Raw genomic sequence first — 18,933 nt, forward strand, 5'->3', positions numbered from 1 at the left:
TGCCCATTCAGTATGATATTGGCTGTGGGTTTGTCATAAATAGCTCTCATTATTTTGAGATACGTTCCATCGATACCTAATTTATTGAGAGTTTTTAGCATGAAGGGGTGTTGAATTTTGACGAAGGCCTTTTCTGCATCTATTGAGCTAATCTTGTGGTTTTTGTCATTAGTTCTGTTTATGTGATGGATTATGTTTATTGATTTGCGTATGTTGAACCAGCCTTGCGTTCCAGGGATGAAGCCAACTTGATTGTGGTGGATAAGCTTTTTGATGTGCTGCTGGATTTGGTTTGCCAGTATTTTATTGAGGATTTTTGCATTGATGTTCATCAGAAATATTGGCCTGAAATTTTCTTTTTTTGTTGTGTCTCTGCCAGGTTTTGACATCAGGATGATGCTGGCCTCATAAAATGAGTTAGGGAAGATTCTCTCTTTTTCTGTTGTTTGGAATAGTTTCAGAAGGAATGGTACCAGCTCCTCTTTGTACCTTTGGTAGAATTCAGCTGTGAATCCGTCTGGTCCTGAACTTTTTTTGGTTGGTAGGCTATTAATTGCTGCCTCAGTTTCAGAACTTGTTATTGGTCTATTCATGGATTCAACTTCTTCCTGGTTTAGCCTTAGGAGGGTGTATGTGTCCAGGAATTTATCCGGTTCTTCCAGATTTTCTAGTTCATTCGCCTAGAGGTGTTTATAGTATTCTCTGATGGTAGTCTGTATTTCTGTGGGATCGGGGGTGATATCCCTTTATCATTTTTTATTGCTTCGTCTCGCTTTTATTCTTAATTAGTCTGTCTAGAGGTCTATTTTGTTGATCTTTTCAAAAAACCAGCTCCTGGTTTCACTGGTTCATTGACTTTTTGAAGGGTTTTTCCTGTCTCTATCTCCTTCAGTTCTGCTCTGATCTTAGTTATTTCTTGTCTTCTGCTAGCTTTTGAATTTGTTTGCTGTTGCTCCTCCAGTTCTTTTAATTTTGATATTAGGGTGTCAATTTTAGATCTTTCCTGCTTTCACTTGTGGGCATTTAGTGCTATAAGGTTCCCTCTACACGCTGCTTTAGACGTGTCCCAGAGATTCTGGTACGTTGTGTCTTCGTTCTCATTGGTTTCAAAGAAAATCTTTGTTTCTGCCTTCATTTCATTATTTACCCAGTAGTCATTCAGGAGCAGGTTGTTCAGTTTCCAGGTAGTTGTGCGGTTTTGAGTGAGTTTCTTAATCCTGAGTTCTAATTTGATTGTACTGTGCTTTGCGAGTCTGTTTGTTATGGTTTTCATTCTTTTGCATTTGCTGAGGAATGTTTTACTTCCAATTATGTGGCCAATTTTAGAATAATTGCGATGCAGTGCTGAGAAGAATGTATATTCTGTTGATTTGGGGTGGAGAGTTCTGTAGATGTCTATTAGGTCCTGTTGGTCCAGAACTAAGTTCAAGTCCTGAATATCCTTAATTTTCTGTCTGGTTGATCTGTCTAATATAGACAGTGGGGTGTTAAAATCTCCCACTATTACTGTGTGGGAGTCTAAGTCTCTTTGTAGGTCTCTAAGAACTTGCTTTATGAATCTGGGTGCTCCTGTATTGGGTGCATATATATTTAGGATAATTAGCTTTTGTTGCATTGATCTCTTTACCATTATGTAATGCCCGTCTTTGTCTGTTTTGATTTTTGTTGGTTTAAAGTGTGTTTTATCAGAGATTAGGATTGCAACTCCTGCTTCTTTTTGCTTTCCATTTGCTTGGTAAATATTCCTCCATTCCTTTATTTTGAGCCTATGTGTGTCTTTGCACGTGAGGATGGGTCTTCTAAATACAGCACACTGATGGGTCTTGACTCTTTATCCAGTTTGCCAGTCTATGTCTTTTAATTGGGGCATTTAGTCTGTTTACATTTAAGGTTAACATTGTTATGTGGAATTTGACCCTATCATTATGACGCTAGGTGGTCATTTTGCCCGTTAGTTGATGCAGTTTCTTCATAGTGTCGATGGTCTTTACAATTTGGAATGTTTTTGCAGTGGCTGGTACCAGTTTTTCCTTTCTACGTTTAGTGCTTCCTTCAGGAGCTCTTGTAAGGCAGACTTGATGGTGACAAAATCTCTCAGCATTTGCCTGTCTGTAAAGGACTTTATTTCTCCTTTGCTTATGAAGCTTAGTTTGGCTGAATATGAAATTCTGGGTTGAAAATTGTTTTCTTAAAGAACGTTGAATATTGGCCCCCAGTCTCTTCTGGCTTGTAGGGTTTCTGCTGAGAGATCCGCTGTTATTCTGATGGGCTTCCCTTTATGGGTAACCTGACCTTTCTCTCTGTCTGCCTTTAACATTTTTTCCTTCATTTCAGCCTTGGTGAATCTGATGATTATGTGTCTTGGGGTTGCTCTTCTCAAGGAGTATCTTTGTGGTGTTTTCTATATTTCCTGAATTTGAATGTTGACCGGTCTTGCTAGGTTGGGGAAGTTCTCCTGGATAACATTCTGAACAGCGTTTTCGAACTTGGTTCCATTTTCCCCGTCACTTTCAGGTACACCAATCGAATGCACATTTGGTCTTTTCATCTAGTCCCATATTTCTTGGAGCTTTGTACTTTCCTTTTTATTCTTTTTTCTCTAATCTTGTCTTCTCACTTCATTTCATTAAGTTGGTCTTCAGTCTCTGATATCCTTTCTTCCACTTGATTGATTCAGCTATTGATACTTGTGTGTGCTTCACGAAGTTCTCATGCTGTGTTTTTCAGCTCTGTCGGGTCATTTATATTCTTCTCCAAGCTGGTTATTCTAGTTAGCAATTCGTCTAACCTTTTTTCAAGGTTCTTAGCTTCCTTACATTGGGTTAGAACATGCTCGTTTAGCTTGGAGGAGTTTGTTATTACCCACCTTCCAAAGCCTACTTCTGTCAATTCGTCAAACTCATTCTCTGTCCAGTTTTGTTCCCTTGCTGGTGAGGAGTTGTGATCCTTTGGAGGTGAAGAGGCGTTCTGGTTTTTGGAATTTTCAGCATTTTTGTACTGGTTTCTCCCCATCTTTGTGGATTCATCTACCTTTGGTCTTTGATGTTGGTGACCTTTGGATGGAGTCTTTGAGTAGATGTGCTATTCCTTTCTGTTTGTTAGTTTTCCTTCTGACAGTCAGGCCCCTCTGCTGCAGATTTGCTGGAATTTGTTGGCGGTCCACTCCAGACCCTGTTTGCCTGGATTTCATCAGTGGAGGCTGCAGAACAGCAAAGATTGCTGCCTGTTCTTTCCTCTGGAAGCTTCGTCCCAGAGGGGCACCTGCCAGATGCCAGCCAGAGCTCTCCTGTGTGAAGTGTCTCTCAGCCCATACTGGGAGGTGTCTCCCAGTCAGGATACACAGGGGTCAGGGACCCACTTGAGGAGGCAGTCTGACCCTTACCAGAGCTCATATGCTATGCTAGGAGGTCCGCTGTTCTCTTTAGAGCCATCAGGCAGGGACATTTAAGTCTGCTGAAGCTGCACCCACAGCCAACCCTTCCCCCAGGTGCTCTGTCCCAGGGAGATGGGGGTTTTATCTATAAGTCCCTGACTGGGGCTGCTGCCTTTTTTTTCAGAGATGCCCTGCCCAGAGCGGAGAAATCTGGCAGTCTGGCCACAGCGGCCTTGCTGAGCTGCAGTGCACTCCGCCAGCTCCTGAAGATCTTGTTCAATAGAATACTCAACATCCATATAAAACATGAATGCAAGTTTATATGGATTATGAAAAGACATCCAAGTTATATTGTTATATGGGGAAAAGCAGTTTACATAACAGCATGAATATTAAGTTTCTGTGTATTCATGTGACATATAGAAAAACATCTGGAAGGATGTGAATCACAATGTTAGGTAGAGAAAAAAATTAATAGTGCTTATCTCTACAGCATGAGAATTTCAGTGATTTTTTTTTTTTACTCTGATGGAGATTTTTAATGTAATTCTTTGTTGTTTGAAAGTTCTACATTGAACATGTTACTTTAAAAGTAAGGGGAAATGTTTCTATTTTGAGGAGAACCTGATTGAATTGTGTTGTTTTGAAAAAGAAGTTCACTTTTAGAATTTTAGGCAACAGGAGAGGATGGTCTCAGTCAGGGGCCACCCTTCTTGGCACCTTTATAACGCAGACAGACACCTTCATACTGTCATGTATAAGCTGAGATACTTTCTTCCTGCAGCAGCATGGCCTTGTAAATGACGGGAATGGGCTTTCTTACTCTTTCTTCCATTTCATTTGTATGTGTCACTCTGATATCATTGCCATAATTTTTTCTTCTCTGGTTTTATTTTTCAGGAAGGTTTCGATGTCGATCATTTTGTGTCTGACTGTAGGAAGCGGGTCCAGCTGGAAGAACTGAGAGATGACCTGGAGCTCTACTATAAACTTCTTAAAACAGCCATGGTCGAACTCATCAACAAGGATTATGCAGATTTTGTCAATCTTTCAACAAACTTGGTAAACTAAATCCATGGCCCCATTTACACACGTACAATTTCTTTCTCACTCATACTTATTCTTAGAAGTGTTGTGTGTTTTTAGAAACCTTTTAGTTGATGTCCTCACAGAAATTTGAAGAGATCACTAATGTCATCAGTAAAATAACCAAACTTTCTTGTTATACAATTTTGCTTTTTTACTGATTTAAGACTATTCTAAATTAAATATTTTTTGAATTTGATATTATTAGTGAAAAACAAAGGCTAGCAATAGCAGACTGGTTGTTTTTGTTAGCTGCTGATTACCATGAAATCTCTCTGGTTTAGACCAATTTGCAAGAGCAAATATCAACTGTTCTTAAGGAAGTGTTTAATTTACTTTCAGATACATATGCTAGCCAGAGCTAGATTGAGAGAACATTGGCCAATATTGATCTTTAGGAGGCTTGGTTTTATAAAATGTAAGAATAGTTTGTCATGAGCATATCAGCTGTTTATAAAAGTAGGTTAGAAGTGCTTATGTTTTAATACTCCCAAAGTTTGCCTTTTGGTCATCCTGTTCCTATTTTATTTTACTTTTAAAACTCTCTCCAAAGAAGTACAGAAAGTAGCCATCTCCATGGAAATTTTAAGAAGCATTAAAATTAATGAGCCGTATTTGCATTTGGGAAATGTACATCTAAGATAAATGTTGTAGTAGGATTAGAAACCTAGAAAATTATATTTCTATTCTGTTTCATTTGGATTTTTCTCAAGGGTTATAATGGTTAGGATAGTTATACTCCTTGAGACTTTCACATCAACTGATTGAATATTGTAAATTACGGACAGATAGCTCTTTATCTCCAGTTAAAATTTCTCAAATTCATTAAAATATTTTATTTAGAGGCAAATTGTGCCTAAGGAGGCTTTTATTTATTATGACTTCTCTTAGTTTTATAGTTTTCATGTACATCAAAGGTTTTTTCACGTTCTAGCAACAATATTTATTATAAAATAACATTTGTTATTTAGTTACTTAGCAATATATGGTTGTTCATTTTGTTGTACAGAAAGAATAACCTAAGTCTAGCACTGCATTGATCATTAAATAGATACTTAGCTTTTACTCTTGATTGTGAGGTGTGTGTGCCAACGTGATTTCTGCATTTAGGTTGGCATGGACAAAGCCCTCAACCAGCTTTCTGTGCCTTTGGGACAATTACGAGAAGAGGTTCTGGTAAGTTTCCCGAATAACATTAAACAGTTTACCCTAAAGCATGATATGCTTGTTTGCCCCTCCAAAAAAGAATTCCTTTAATCTGTTAGGTTGTTGCTTTTTGTTTTTTGAATGTTTAGTAATTATAATACTCATCCTCAGAAAAGTTGTAAATCATTCTCTATTTTTTGCATGTGATACTGTAACCAAAAAAAATTATGTTTGATTTGAATATGACAGATTCTTAGAGTAGACAGCCTTAAAATGTGGGGAGAGGAGAAGAAGGCTATTTGAAAACTCAACTTGTTACTGTCAGCTCACTCATATGTAGGTAGTCACTAATTTAAGAATAGCTTCCATTTTAAAAATTTGTAGTTTTACAAATATTTTCCCAAATAATATTTTATATATTGTTAGGTTCCTAGACTAGTCCACAGAAGCTCTTTAAACCCTAATGTAACCAAAGGATAATATACAATTAATGTAATAACTAATTGTATTTATTTTAATGTTTCTATGAGATAATGTCTGCTGTGAGTTGGGACTCCCCATGTCTCCCATGTCTAAGCCATTGGAGACAGGGACTCCATCCAGATGAACAGTAGAGAAGGGAATTTTGGCATCATTTTCAACAGAAAAGTGTGCTACCCTGTCCTGTCCCTGCTGGTCCACCCCACAGTCTGTGTCAGGCACCCTGACTTCCATGCTGTCTTAGCATTGATGAACTGTCATAAACTTGGTTCATTGCACCATTATTACCTGTGTATGTCACCATTAGATCATGCGCAGCTTGTGTAGCCTTATGCACTTAGCCCCTAAGACAGTCCCTGGCACATAGTATGCTCACAGTAGGTGACATAAGGAAACATTCAGTGCATGTGTAGTGCTGAAAAAAAAAAAAAATGCAGAATAATAGAAATGTCAGTGTTTAGAAGTCCATAGGAATGGCAGGCAAGAAATAATTCTTAAAGGAGAGGTCTCAAGTTGTGCCTTGAACTAGCAAATATTTTCAGATGCTTATGTCTTGTTTGATTTTTTTAAAAAGCTTTTAAAGTACTTCTTCTTGGTATGGAAGGAAAACTGTTTTTGTGATCCAGTGTTGAATTCCACACTCTGGGTGGCTTTTACATGGCTCTTGGGTGGCTCTCCTGCCTTCTTTTCAGTGTACCTCTTCCTACCCCCAGCCTTGGAGATAGGGTGTTTTCCGAGCCTCAGTCCTCAGTCCTCAGCCCTCTCCTCTCCTCTCCCTCCTCTCTTCTCTTCTCCCTCCTCTCCTCTCCAAATTCTCTCCCATGGAGGTGGATTTACTCTCCCAAATTCTGCTCTGTCATTGTTGACTGCTCTCTCACCTGCAGGCTCTAGTCTTTTCTTTGCCACCTGCCAGCACCATATGCTCTCCCTCCTTTCACAGCTGTCTCTATAGCCACCTTTTTCCTGATTGGTTTAGCAATAGACCTGTTCTTCCTTTTTGACCTCCAACTGGTGAAGCTACTCTGTGAGATTCTGCAGTCATTGAGAAGTGAGACTATTTCTATCTTGTTCACCATCGCATCCTCATTGGCTTGCACAATAGCTGACATTTAATAGGTATTTTGTAACATTTGTGGGATGAATGAATTTATTTTTCTATAGAATTTTTGTGATTTCTCCAGTTTATTCTAGTTTTTCCATTACTTTCATTTTGGCCCTAATTTCTGATTAATTCATTAGCTTCTGGACAGGTTTCTCCACCTACGACCTCTCCCTTTTCCTTGCCTCCTGTTCTTGACTTCTTGATTCTGAATTTTCCCAGAACAACTTTTTCATGATATATTAGTACTTAAAATGTGTAGAATCTAGCCTAAAGTCTTACCTTGTCATAGCCCTCTTGAATTAACCGTTCCTGTTTTATTTCTACTTTTGTCCAAATTGATGCCTACAGTACCCCCGGATGTATTCCTCACTGGCCCTGAAATATGTCATAACTGTTCTATCTTCCTGCCTTGTCTTCTGATAATCTTTTCTCTTCGCTTGTCAGCATCCACAAATTTTTACAATCTACCTCAAGTCTCATCTCCTCCACCAGACACCCTTATACTTTGACTCAGGTTATCCTTTCTTTACCCTGACCACCTGTGATGCTCGTTGTATATATATTAATTTTCTTTTGGCAGGCAATCCTGTATGACCTTGGCTTTATATGTCATTTTCCCCCTAAATCTTGAGACACAAACAGCAATTGTGTCTAATATTTTGTAATTTGTCAATATCTGTGTAATACTGGCCTATAGGTGTTAAGTCCTGTGGAATTGAATTAAATGTGTAAATTTCATAATGTTACAAAACAATCTCTGCAGTACTTTTTTCTTTTTTGTCTTTTAAAGAGCCTTAGATCGTCTGTCAGTGAAGGAATTCGGGCAGTTGATGAACGAATGTCTAAACAAGAGGACATTAGGAAAAAAAAGGTATACTCAAATATTACAATATTAAAGCATTGATTCACTGTAGCACCTTGTAGTAACAAGCACTTTCAGGCATATGGTCTGATTTACTCTTCTTGATACCTTTGCAGAGAGGAGTGTGATGTCTGTCTTTTATATTAAAGTGTTTTCTAAATGTATTTATTAGATGTATTTATGTATTTATTTTTCTTTTGATAACTTTAGTACCCAAGCACACTTTTTAAAATCTCAAGGGAGAGAAGCCTGTTTTAGAGATTTTCTGTTTAATTCTCCTTTAGATGCCTTCTCAGCTTTTGTCCAAAGATTCAAGAATGTAGTGCATTGCTAGAAAAGATTGTCCACTTCATGAGAAGGGGATTTTTGCCTGTTTTACTCACTTAATATCCCAATGTGTAGAAGAATGTCTTGGTTCATGGTAGATGCTTTGTAACTATTTATTTAATGAATGACTTTATTTTTGTTATTTTAACAATGAGTTTTTATAATGTTCCTTGATAATATCTGCCTTGTGTAATAAATGTCTTTAATGAATTGGCACTTAGGTTTATCGGTATATCATGCACATGTAAATGAAGAGGACAAATATGATCGGAAACTAAAAACATGGAAAAAGGATCTTACGAACATAAATGTAGTACCAAAATAAAGGTTTATTTAAGATGCGGAAAAGAGTCCAGGTGTGGTGGCTCACACCTGTAATCTCAGCAGTTTAAGAGGCTGAGGCAGGCGGATCGCTTGAGCTCAGGACTTTGAGAACAGCCTGGGCAACATAGCAAAACCCTGTCTTTACAAATAATACAAAAAAATTAGCCAGATGTGGTGGTGTGTGCCTGTAGTCCCAGCTACTTGGGAGGCTGAGGTGGGAGGATCACTTGAGCCTGGGAAGTTGAGGCTGCAGTGAGCCAAGATCACAGCACTGCACTCCAGCCTGGGTGATAGAGTGAGACCCTGTCCTAAAAAAAGATGGGGAAAAGAAAGAGGGAATAAGGATATAATATAAGAAACCAAAAAAATAAGTTTTTTTTTAAATTCTAAAATTGTGATAGGATATTGAAATATGTTTGTTCTAGAAAGCCAAAAGATTTGCATTCTTGGGAATTTAGTGTTATGTAGAAATACTAAAAATATAGAATGCTATAGGTAATTTTACGTTGACTTTTGACTTTGTATTTTCCTGCACTTAGGATGAAGAAATAAGATAATTAAGATTAAACATGACAAAAACTTTTTTCCTTAATTTTTGTTTATAGATGTGTGTATTGAGGCTTATACAAGTTATTCGGTCAGTTGAGAAAATTGAAAAAATCTTAAACTCTCAAAGTTCTAAAGAAACATCTGCACTAGAAGCAAGCAGGTAAGTATTTTTTTTACTAAATAATTCATAAATTAATACTTCACATTCAGGGTAAAAATTTTTTTAGTTAGAACTCATTTCTGATAAAGAAGAAAATCCCAGTCTGTGGCTTAGCGTTTTTAAATGTAGCTCAAGCAAAGCAGACTGCATGAAATGGTAAAGCTTATACATGTTATTATACAGCCTTGATGGTCATAGGCCACTGTTCCAACACAGCACCTTTCAGGGAGTCAGAGAATGTGTACTTTCTGTGGAAGGTTTTTATTTTTGAAATTGCCTTACCCATGGACTAGTAAAATCCCTACTGACCTTCAAGGTGTGGAATAGCATTCATCTTATTTAGACAGGCCCAGAGTATTCCAGTTGATGTATCTTGTGGTTCAAAATGCATGGGTGTTGTATCATTAAGAAATAGTACAGGACACATTTCACTGAAATTTATAGACAGCAAAGAAAAAGCTTATGAAATAAGCAAAAGATGACTGTTTCCTTTGTTATACTGTAGTGTCTTATTACCTTCCCACACTGAATTTAAAATCAGTCAGGTAGTTGAGTGACTCAGAAAATGAATTGAATGGATCATTATGAACATTAATGGGAAGCCCCATGGTGCAGTGGAAAGACCATGGGCTTAGGCTTACGTTGCATGTACCAGCTGGGTAGCCTGAGTCAGGTTACTTCACTCTGTGTCATCTCTCATATAAGGCTAATAGGAACTTCACTTGCAGGATTGGTAGCCAGAGAGTAGATCCTCATACATGTCTAGTTTGGGCCTAACACAAGCATCTCTGAAAGTCATGTTGATAGCCATCATATTTTTCCTTGACTAATATGGGATAAGCTACAGGAAAACCAAATGGAGTATACCTGCAGTTCAAAGTCCTGATCATACTATCAAGAGAAGTTGAATTTCTTAATTTTAGGAATCAGAATTTTAGATCTGGAGAGACTGTAGAGACAGTATGCTCTGTATCTCTCATAGATGAGGAGATGAGGGATCCCAAAAGGAAATTATTCTCATGTCCTAGGTCTCTACTTTCTTTCCTGATCGAGATATATAAATAAGTGGTCAATCGCTGCCATCTTTTTTCTTCAGCCTGTAGTACTTGTGCTTCTGTCTCTTCTGCTTCCCTTCATCTGCGCTCATCAGAGTCCCTGTCAGTATCAGTTCTGAGAGCCCAGTGGAGCCCTGTTCCACTAACTGCTCTGCTTCTGTCTTCCACTCAACAGCGTTGACAGCCCCTCCCAACTGTGTCCTCACTCGGCATCTGTGATACCTGCCTCCCCGTTTTCTTTTCCTCCTTCCCCATTCCTACTCTGTTCCTTTGATGGACCCCACTGCCCCTTTTCATGCCAGCTTTCTCCAGGGCACTGTTCTTGGCACTGTACTCTTGATCAGCACTTTCTGGGTAACCTCATCCAACCCCATGGTTTTAATGGCCTCCTGGATGCTGATCTCTTTATCTGCAGATGAACTTCTATAGTCCTCAGACTCATCAGTCTGATGACTGCGGGGAGTCTAGCGGACGTTCTCCAGGCACTTCACATTCATCATATTGAAAACTGAGCTCTCATCTTCTTTCCCTGCCTTTCTCCACCAGCAGAAACATTTTACTCCTCCCTTTCATTTCTTGTCTTAGGAAGCGGTGCCTTTATTTCCTTCAGTAACCAGGTTAGACATCTTGGGGGAGTCGTTTTCTCCTTTTTTTTCCCTTCATCTCCTTCTTTCTAGGCAAGCCCTGGAGAGTCTGCTGCTGTAGTGTCTCTGAGATTGAGAAATGTCTGCCTCCCCCTCTCAGTTCTCCCACTGCCTCGTTTCAGGCAGTGGCCTCCTGACTGACCTCTCATTTTCTCTAGGACAACTAACTCTGTAGCTGCCACATGGATCTTTTAGATTGGTCTAATCACATCTTACTATGTGATTGGGAAACAATGGTTTCCCAGTGCTTTTAGGGTAAATCTTAAACTCCCAAGCTGCTCCTTGCCACTTCTGTATTCTTCACTAAAGCTATTCGGAACTACTTGTGGTTCCCTGACTGCCCTGAACATTGCTGACTTATGCTTCCTTAATTTTACTATGTATGGCCATTCGTTGTACTAAAAGCCCTTCCTTTAACTTCCACCTCCCTTTCACCTGCCTGATTTCTCTTTATTCCATCCAAATCTAGCTCAGAACATGTTAAAGTATGGAAAGTTTCTGAATACTGTGCTAAGTGGAAAAAAAGCAGGTTATAAAACGATACGGATTTGTTTTGTAAAATTTATTCTTCTCTTTTGTGTGGAATACTGTTGATCCCTTCTGCTTTCTTTAAAACTGTCTCACTCAGTTCTGTGAAAGTACAAACAAGACGCTACAAGAGTTCCCTTCCATAAAGCTCAATTACAAGACCACCTCTTTTAGGAAGTCTTCCCTGACCTTTCAGATTTAGATGCTCCATCTCCATGCATTCATCAGGCCTCTGGGTCATCCACCAGACAACTTAACGGTTGAGACTGGAACTGTTGATTGACTTGCATGCCTTCTTCATCGGTCCGTAAGGCCCCTGACATCTTTACACCCACAGTGTCTGGAACTAGTAGGTACCTAAGAAAAGATACCAAACGTCTCCCACTAGTGGGGAATGGGCTTCTGATGACCTCAGTGATGTCTGTTTCTAGACATACTCTTATATTATTGTATTATATTCAGTATAATAGACACTGCACTCTTCCTTGCTCCAAATCATCTTTGAGGAGCTTTTCTTAAATTTAGATCTGCAAATTTGAGCTGTAGTGAAGGTAAAACTAGAGCAATATTACTGAATAGTAGATATACCATGCTTGTTAAGCCAAGAAACATTTAGATAATTTATAAATAATTAATTCACACGAGATTATTCAGGAAAGAGTTAGGGATATTCAAGACAGAGTTCACCTTTTTGGTTGGTCACAGTGGGCAGTTCCTGTTCCTCTAAACTAGTTTGGATGCTACAAATACAGAACTGGGTAGACCACTGATGGTCTCAGTGCAGCATTTTATATGTCCTCATGATATGGACATTTTTCCTCACTAACTGATGAGCCATCAGTGTACACAGGATGCCTCAGTATACACAGCAGGTGATTATGCCTTTATACTTCTCCTCTGCTATTTTACTTCCTTTTGAGTGATATTGACACTTTATAATATGTTTGGGGGGAAAAAGTGCATGTATTATATTTTGTGCCAGATACGTAAAGAATGCCCTCTCACTAGGACCCAGAACATATAGGTTGACTGCTCTTGCTGTTTGGTAAATGTTATTTTAAAGTAAGTTATTACTATTTAAATTTAAAATAAGATATTTTGAGATATTTATTGCTGCTGGAGGGTCAGTTTCATTTATTGAGGAGACAAATATATTTGGTATTTTAGAAATATTTAGAGGTATTTTAGCAAGGAAAGTGAGGCAGGCAGAGAAGTGGAAAGGATTCAGCTATAAGAAGTGAGATGGAAAGAGAAAGAAAAGATAAGGAGGGAGGGGGGAATGGGGAGGGGGGAAGAGGGAAAAAGAAGGGAGGTTAAAGCTGAAGAAGAAGGTCATGAATGGGAGAGCTTGGAGTCGGTGGCAGAAACACATATTGCATGTACACAGGCCTGGCCAGCCCTGCTGCTGTCTGGTCCCTGTGGGTCAAGGCCAGGCAGCATCGGCAGCTTGTACTCAACAGATTCCCCAGTGCACTTAGAACATGCTGTGCATATGGCTTTTGGGGAACATTGACTGATGGCACAAAAGACGCTTTAGCTTTCACCTTGTAACAAGGTGGCCACGTAAAACACTCTGACAAAAGTCAAAATATAGTGGTTATGAACGTCTCTCACTGCCAGGCGTGTGATGTATTCTCGTGGAAATAGAGACCTTGGGATTACACTTCTGTAATTGTTTTCTCTACTAGCCCCCTTTTGACTGGACAAATTTTGGAGAGAATTGCCACAGAATTTAATCAGTTACAGTTTCATGCTGTTCAAAGCAAAGGCATGCCTCTTTTGGACAAAGTAAGACCGGTAAGTGTTGTTTTGGATTTCCACAGTTTGATGTTTAGGGACTTGCTAAATAATTCTGGTTTAAACTAGTAATATTGTTGATCTACGGGGTTTTGAAGCAAACCTTGCAATTATTTTCAATTTTTAATTTTTTGGGCCCCAGCTTCCTAAGTGTCACACATTATAGATTTTGTGTAAAGACTCAGTCACATTCTCCAGATGATAAGAGTAAAATTAATTCTGAATTTCATGGAATTGGACATATTATATGATGTAGATAATTAATTTATCCAAAGCCCTTAATTGGATTTTAAATCCGTGATGTTTCCTAAAGATTGACTTTGTAACTTAAGAGGAAGATAACTTTTTTCTCATTCTGTAATTCTGTCTAAATTCTTCTTTGATGAAGCAGAGATTTACTTATAAAGTGATTGGGGTGAGGGGTTCATTATTATTCTCCAGGAAAAGTTATTATTTTTATTTTATCTATGTCATCATCTTTGGTGTAAGAGGCTTGTTATATATCTATTTGCAGTTTCAGAAATTGTTACAACTAGAGCCTTTTTTCACTTACCCACCTTTTCTTGCAGCGTATAGCTGGCATTACAGCCATGTTACAGCAGTCACTGGAAGGTCTCCTATTAGAAGGCCTTCAGACGTCTGATGTCGATATAATACGGCACTGCTTGCGGACTTATGCCACGATTGACAAGACACGGGACGCGGAGGCCTTAGTTGGCCAAGTACTAGTGAAACCATACATAGACGAGGTCTGTACCTCCTTCAACAAACATTCATGAGCTTCTGTTCTGTCTTTGACTCTTTACTGGGTGTGAGGAAGATAAGAAGAGAGAACAGAGATCTTTCTGGAAAGATTCTCAGTTCCTACAGTACCAGCTGTAAGGAAGGCTTGGTCTCTGTGGGTTACAGTTGGGAAGTAATGTTACGATGCTAGGAATTGGGCGTGCCCTCTCAGGTGTCCTAGCAATGCTGTGGCTCAGGCTTCAAGGGCGAGATTCTCACCTAGGGAGAATGTGTGCATCCACGTGCTTTTAGGTCAATTTTATGGGAGGCGATTGTTCCTCAGTAGTTGTTAAAAGAATGTTTTCAAACTACTGGTCTTGTGGGTGGGCTAAGGCAATTAAGCAGTGACAATACTGCAGTGTACGAGGAAGGTGCAGAGGGTGCTTGAGTGTGGAAAGGTGCGTGAGTGGAGTAGACAGTGGTACCCTCAAGTCTTCAGGGAATAAATGGCATTTGGCCCAAGTCTTGAAAAATACAGAGGAGTTTGCTAGACCAGGAAGGTGAGAGGAGGAATATTCAAAGATCAAGGGCTTTTATAGCAAATTAGCCGAGTAATACCTTAAATCTAGAACTTGGCTATGCAGTATCCTTCACCTAGTAGGATATAGTTAAAATATAGGAAATAAGTATATCCCGCTTCTGAGCAGCCAGAGTATAGATTGCGCCATATAAAGTTGCTGATATTCAACAGTTTCTGACATACAAAAACAGCAGCTTTGTCTGCGTCAAACTGAGAGAAGTCACTGAGCCCGTGCTCGGTGTTTGGGGACTTTCCTCCAGTGTCCTGTCAGTATGAATGTTCTGACTGTTAGTAAATACAAAGATTTTACTCACGTGATTTCAGGGTGAAAGTCTTGTATTTTTTAAAGTGGAAAGTTGAGATTCCCAATGATAAAAATGAAATGTAGGGACTAATTTTAATAATGATTTTGGCCTTGTTAAGATTATTAAAAATAAATGATCTTTCAGTTCTCTGTGTTTATATCATGTTATATTCCATAGCTGTTTCTATGGGGGTGAAAAAAATTATGTACATTATTTGTCAGAAGTGAAAATTTTTGTTTGTGGTTCGGGGGACAGGGTCTCACTGTGTCGCCCAGGCTGGAGTGTAGTGGCATGATCATGGCTCACTGTAGCCTCAACCTCCTGGGCTCGAGCAGTCCTTCTACCTCAGCCTCCCAATTAGCTGGAACTACAGGTACACACCACCATGCCTGGCTAATGGTTTTTATTGTAGAGACGAGGTTTTGCCATGTTGTCCAAACTAGTCTTGAACTTCTGAGCTCAAGTGATCTACCTGCCTTGGTCTCCCAAAGTGCTGGGATTGTAGGCGTGAGCCATTGTGCCCAACCAATGAAAATATTTTAGTCACTAACCTATTCCTGTTTCACTGAACTGAATCTAGTGTGCTAAATTAATATTTGAACTTTCAGTGGCACATTAAATTCAGTAGCCACATTGTGTTTTATTTAAACTCAACTTATCTTGTCATATCATTCTTGACTCCCAATTTTATCACAAAAAATAAAATAATAAACTAATATATTTTCTTCTATCTTTCTCTGCCTCAAACCCTTCCCTAATCTGAATGATGGTAGAAGAAAAGGCCAGGATGAAGACAGTGAGGGGTTGTGGTGGAGAATCGTGTGCTCTGCTTTCAGTCTTTTTTTAAAAGATTTTATTTTATTTTCAGACTCACAGGGAAGCAGATGAGAGTGCATGGTTTATCAGCCCATGTCTCCCCCACAGTCATAACTGTGCAGCCTAATCCGAGGAACTAGTTTTGAATGCGACCTGTTATTTACTTCACTGTTTAGAAAATGTGTCACAGGGAGGAGGGTGAGCGTGAGGAAGCAGATTTGTAAAGTTTTCTTTATTGTTTTCTCTGAAATACATAGTTTGTACTTCCCTTTTAAATGCTTTTTTAAAAAATGATATTCCTTTTAATAGGTGATTATAGAGCAGTTTGTTGAATCTCATCCCAATGGCCTTCAGGTCATGTATAATAAACTCCTGGAGTTTGTTCCTCACCATTGCCGCCTTCTTCGAGAAGTCACAGGAGGTGCCATCTCCAGGTAATTTAAACGACCCCGTGTGGACCCCCACCTCCCTTTCAGTGACCGCACCTGCTAACTGGAGGTGCACGACGGACGATGACTGTCTTGTATGAACTGTCTTGTATGAATCCATTATGAATCTTGTTATTTCATTGTTTCTACCCGTGGTACTGTGAGGCAGGTTCCATTAGCCTTATTTCAAAGTTGTGGAAACTGAGATGAAGCTGAGACTAAAGACATTTCCGAATCCAAAGCCTAGCCTTTCTTCTTCTCTGCACTTCTTCCTAAATTTGGTTTGAAGTCAGAATTGCTTTCCTTCCATGATTTTAATATGTCATAATCTGTCTATAAATATTAGTTCAGTTTAATTCAACAGGTTTTATACTAATTGTGAGGTCATCTTCAGTTTTTCCTCCTTTTGTTCAGTTTCCATGACTTCCTGATTCTCTTTCATAAATATCCCATTACTTTTCACCATTGCCATTGTCCCAGTCCAGGCCTTGTCATCTGCTGTCCACAATAATAGAATCTTCCCACCCTTTCTTCCTGCTTCCAGTCTCTCCCTCTCTTGTCTAGGCTTCTGACTGTCATATTTACCCAGAAATCTGAGATTCATAGATTTCTTCATAAATCTTTAGTGGCTTCTCAGTGCGCATGGAGGAAGATCCAGGCTTCTGGAAGCAGGGCAGGAGGCCCTTTTTGTTCTTGCCTGGTAGCTCTCCACTGTAGAACTCTCTCTGCTGTGGAACTTTCCCTCCATAGCCCTGGATGCTCCAGCCACACAGTGCTAGCTGCCTTTCCCCAGCTCCCTTGTACTCATGTGCTTCTGCGTTTTTCCTCTGCCTGCCCTGCCCTTCCTGTGCCCTTTGTTTTCCTGTCAAACTGCCTCTCCACATGAAGCTCCAGCTCAGATACCACCTCCTTCAAGAGACCATCCTTGACCAGGTGTAGTGGCTCACACTTGTGATCCCAGCACTTTGGGAGGCCAAGGCGGATGAACCTGTGTTGCAGGTTCTGCATATCCCTTTCCTTCCCATGCTCGGCTCCTGGCTTCAGATTTCCAGCTTGGTGCTCCCCTTGTCACTCCTTTTTTTTTAATCATGTGCCACCCTTCATGAGCTTTATAACTGGCAACACCAACAACATTCGTGATTTCTCCTCCAGAGAATACAGATGAGCTTTTCTAATCCGTCAATTGTTAATCTTGCAGGTTTTACATTCTCTCTTTGGGGCTTTCATTAGACATTAACTTTGGGAATGAGGAAATGTTGTCATTTAATGGTGATTATATTATGTATATCTGTAGTTTGGAGTCCTCAATTTTGTGCTTTGTTTCTCTAGATACCTTAACAGAGCCTGCTCTTACTATTATTTGAAAGTGTATAATATGATGTGTGGAATTGGATATATGAGAGGCAGTCATCTTCTTTCCCCTTCCTGGCCCTCCTCCACCCCCACCAGTAATTTCCTAACAATACTTAGGTGAAACTATAATAACATTATTTGCTAGCTCTTCCTGGACAGTGAAGCAAAGCTTCCTTGATAACTTATCTGTCTTGATAGTTTTTGTTAAGCAGGAAAATTACGAAAACTTTTAAAAAATTTATTTTAATACTTACCAGAATGTTAAGTCCCATTTTGATATGGCGGCTTAGCTACAAAACTCCAGTTTTGCTAAAATAAGAACATTTATTAAATTGTTTGCCATTTTAAAAAAATTACCTTAAAATGGAGCAGAATACACAATATGAAACAAAGTGGGCAGATTAGTGAAATGGTGTTTGCCTAGAATGGAAGTTTACGGGTCTTTGGGTTTGCGAGCGACTTAAGGAATCTCACTTATTTAACCGTTACTAACATAGGGCTTTTACTATATGTTAGGCTCTATCCTAAGTACTTTACAAATACTACTTCTTATAATGACTTTGTGAAGTTGGTACTATGATCATCACCATTTTGAAGATGAAGAAACCAAAGCACAGAGAAGTTAAATGATTTGCCCGCGCTCCAATATTTGAATCGGGCACACTGGCTCCAAAGTGCACGCTTTCCCTCAGTGCTGCCTGTCATCTACATTTGGGAATTTGGAATTTAAAAGTCTGGTGCTAAAAAGAGACAAAATAAGACAGGCACACACACACACACACACAAAACATTAATCTGTTAACAGGTTTTTGTGTCAAGATTGGTGATAAGATTTCACATTTGATAGTCATAGAATTTTAGAACTGAAAGTAACTTAGAGATAGCTCAGTAAATACAAAGCTGTTAGTAATTTATAAATTAGCATAATTTACAATGCTGTGTGGTTTAGTGGTGTTCAGTAACATGAAGGTTATTTTTCCTGTGGTATTAGACTACTGTACTTTTTGTTTCCAAGGTAGAAGTATAAAGGGGGTGGGAAGTATTTTAGAGGGAAAAGTGTACCAAGGTGATTTTTTTCCCTTAGCCTTGACACCAGGTGGAGGAGTCAGGATCCAGGAGATTTGCCAGGTTTGAGGTGAGACTGAGATTAAGGAGTGAAATAGAAACTCAGTCTAGAAACAAACTAAATTACAAATATGGTTTTTTTAAAAAGTTGAAATAAGTTTTAGACTGCGGATCTTTTGGCAGAAGCAACACAGTGGAAGTTTGCTCTTTGTAAGTAGATTATGGTGTAT

The 18,933-nt window shown here is 39.1% G+C and overlaps 1 protein-coding gene across 2 annotated transcripts in view; it reads left to right on the plus strand.

Moving 5' to 3' along the window:
• COG2 (component of oligomeric golgi complex 2) overlaps positions 1–18,933 on the plus strand; it is a 50,780-nt gene that overhangs the window by 12,696 nt on the left and 19,151 nt on the right. For both annotated transcript variants that reach the window (XM_032137341.2, XM_032137340.2), the window contains exons 2-8: positions 4,274–4,435; positions 5,570–5,635; positions 7,978–8,058; positions 9,306–9,409; positions 13,325–13,433; positions 14,003–14,182; positions 16,167–16,291. In XM_032137341.2, the coding sequence (XP_031993232.1) occupies positions 4,274–4,435; positions 5,570–5,635; positions 7,978–8,058; positions 9,306–9,409; positions 13,325–13,433; positions 14,003–14,182; positions 16,167–16,291 (827 nt within the window). The remainder of the gene's footprint in view (positions 1–4,273; positions 4,436–5,569; positions 5,636–7,977; positions 8,059–9,305; positions 9,410–13,324; positions 13,434–14,002; positions 14,183–16,166; positions 16,292–18,933) is intronic.

The sequence above is a fragment of the Hylobates moloch genome, unplaced genomic scaffold (genome assembly GCF_009828535.3).
Source record: "Hylobates moloch isolate HMO894 unplaced genomic scaffold, HMol_V3 SCAFFOLD_18, whole genome shotgun sequence".
Taxonomy (NCBI): domain Eukaryota; kingdom Metazoa; phylum Chordata; class Mammalia; order Primates; family Hylobatidae; genus Hylobates; species Hylobates moloch.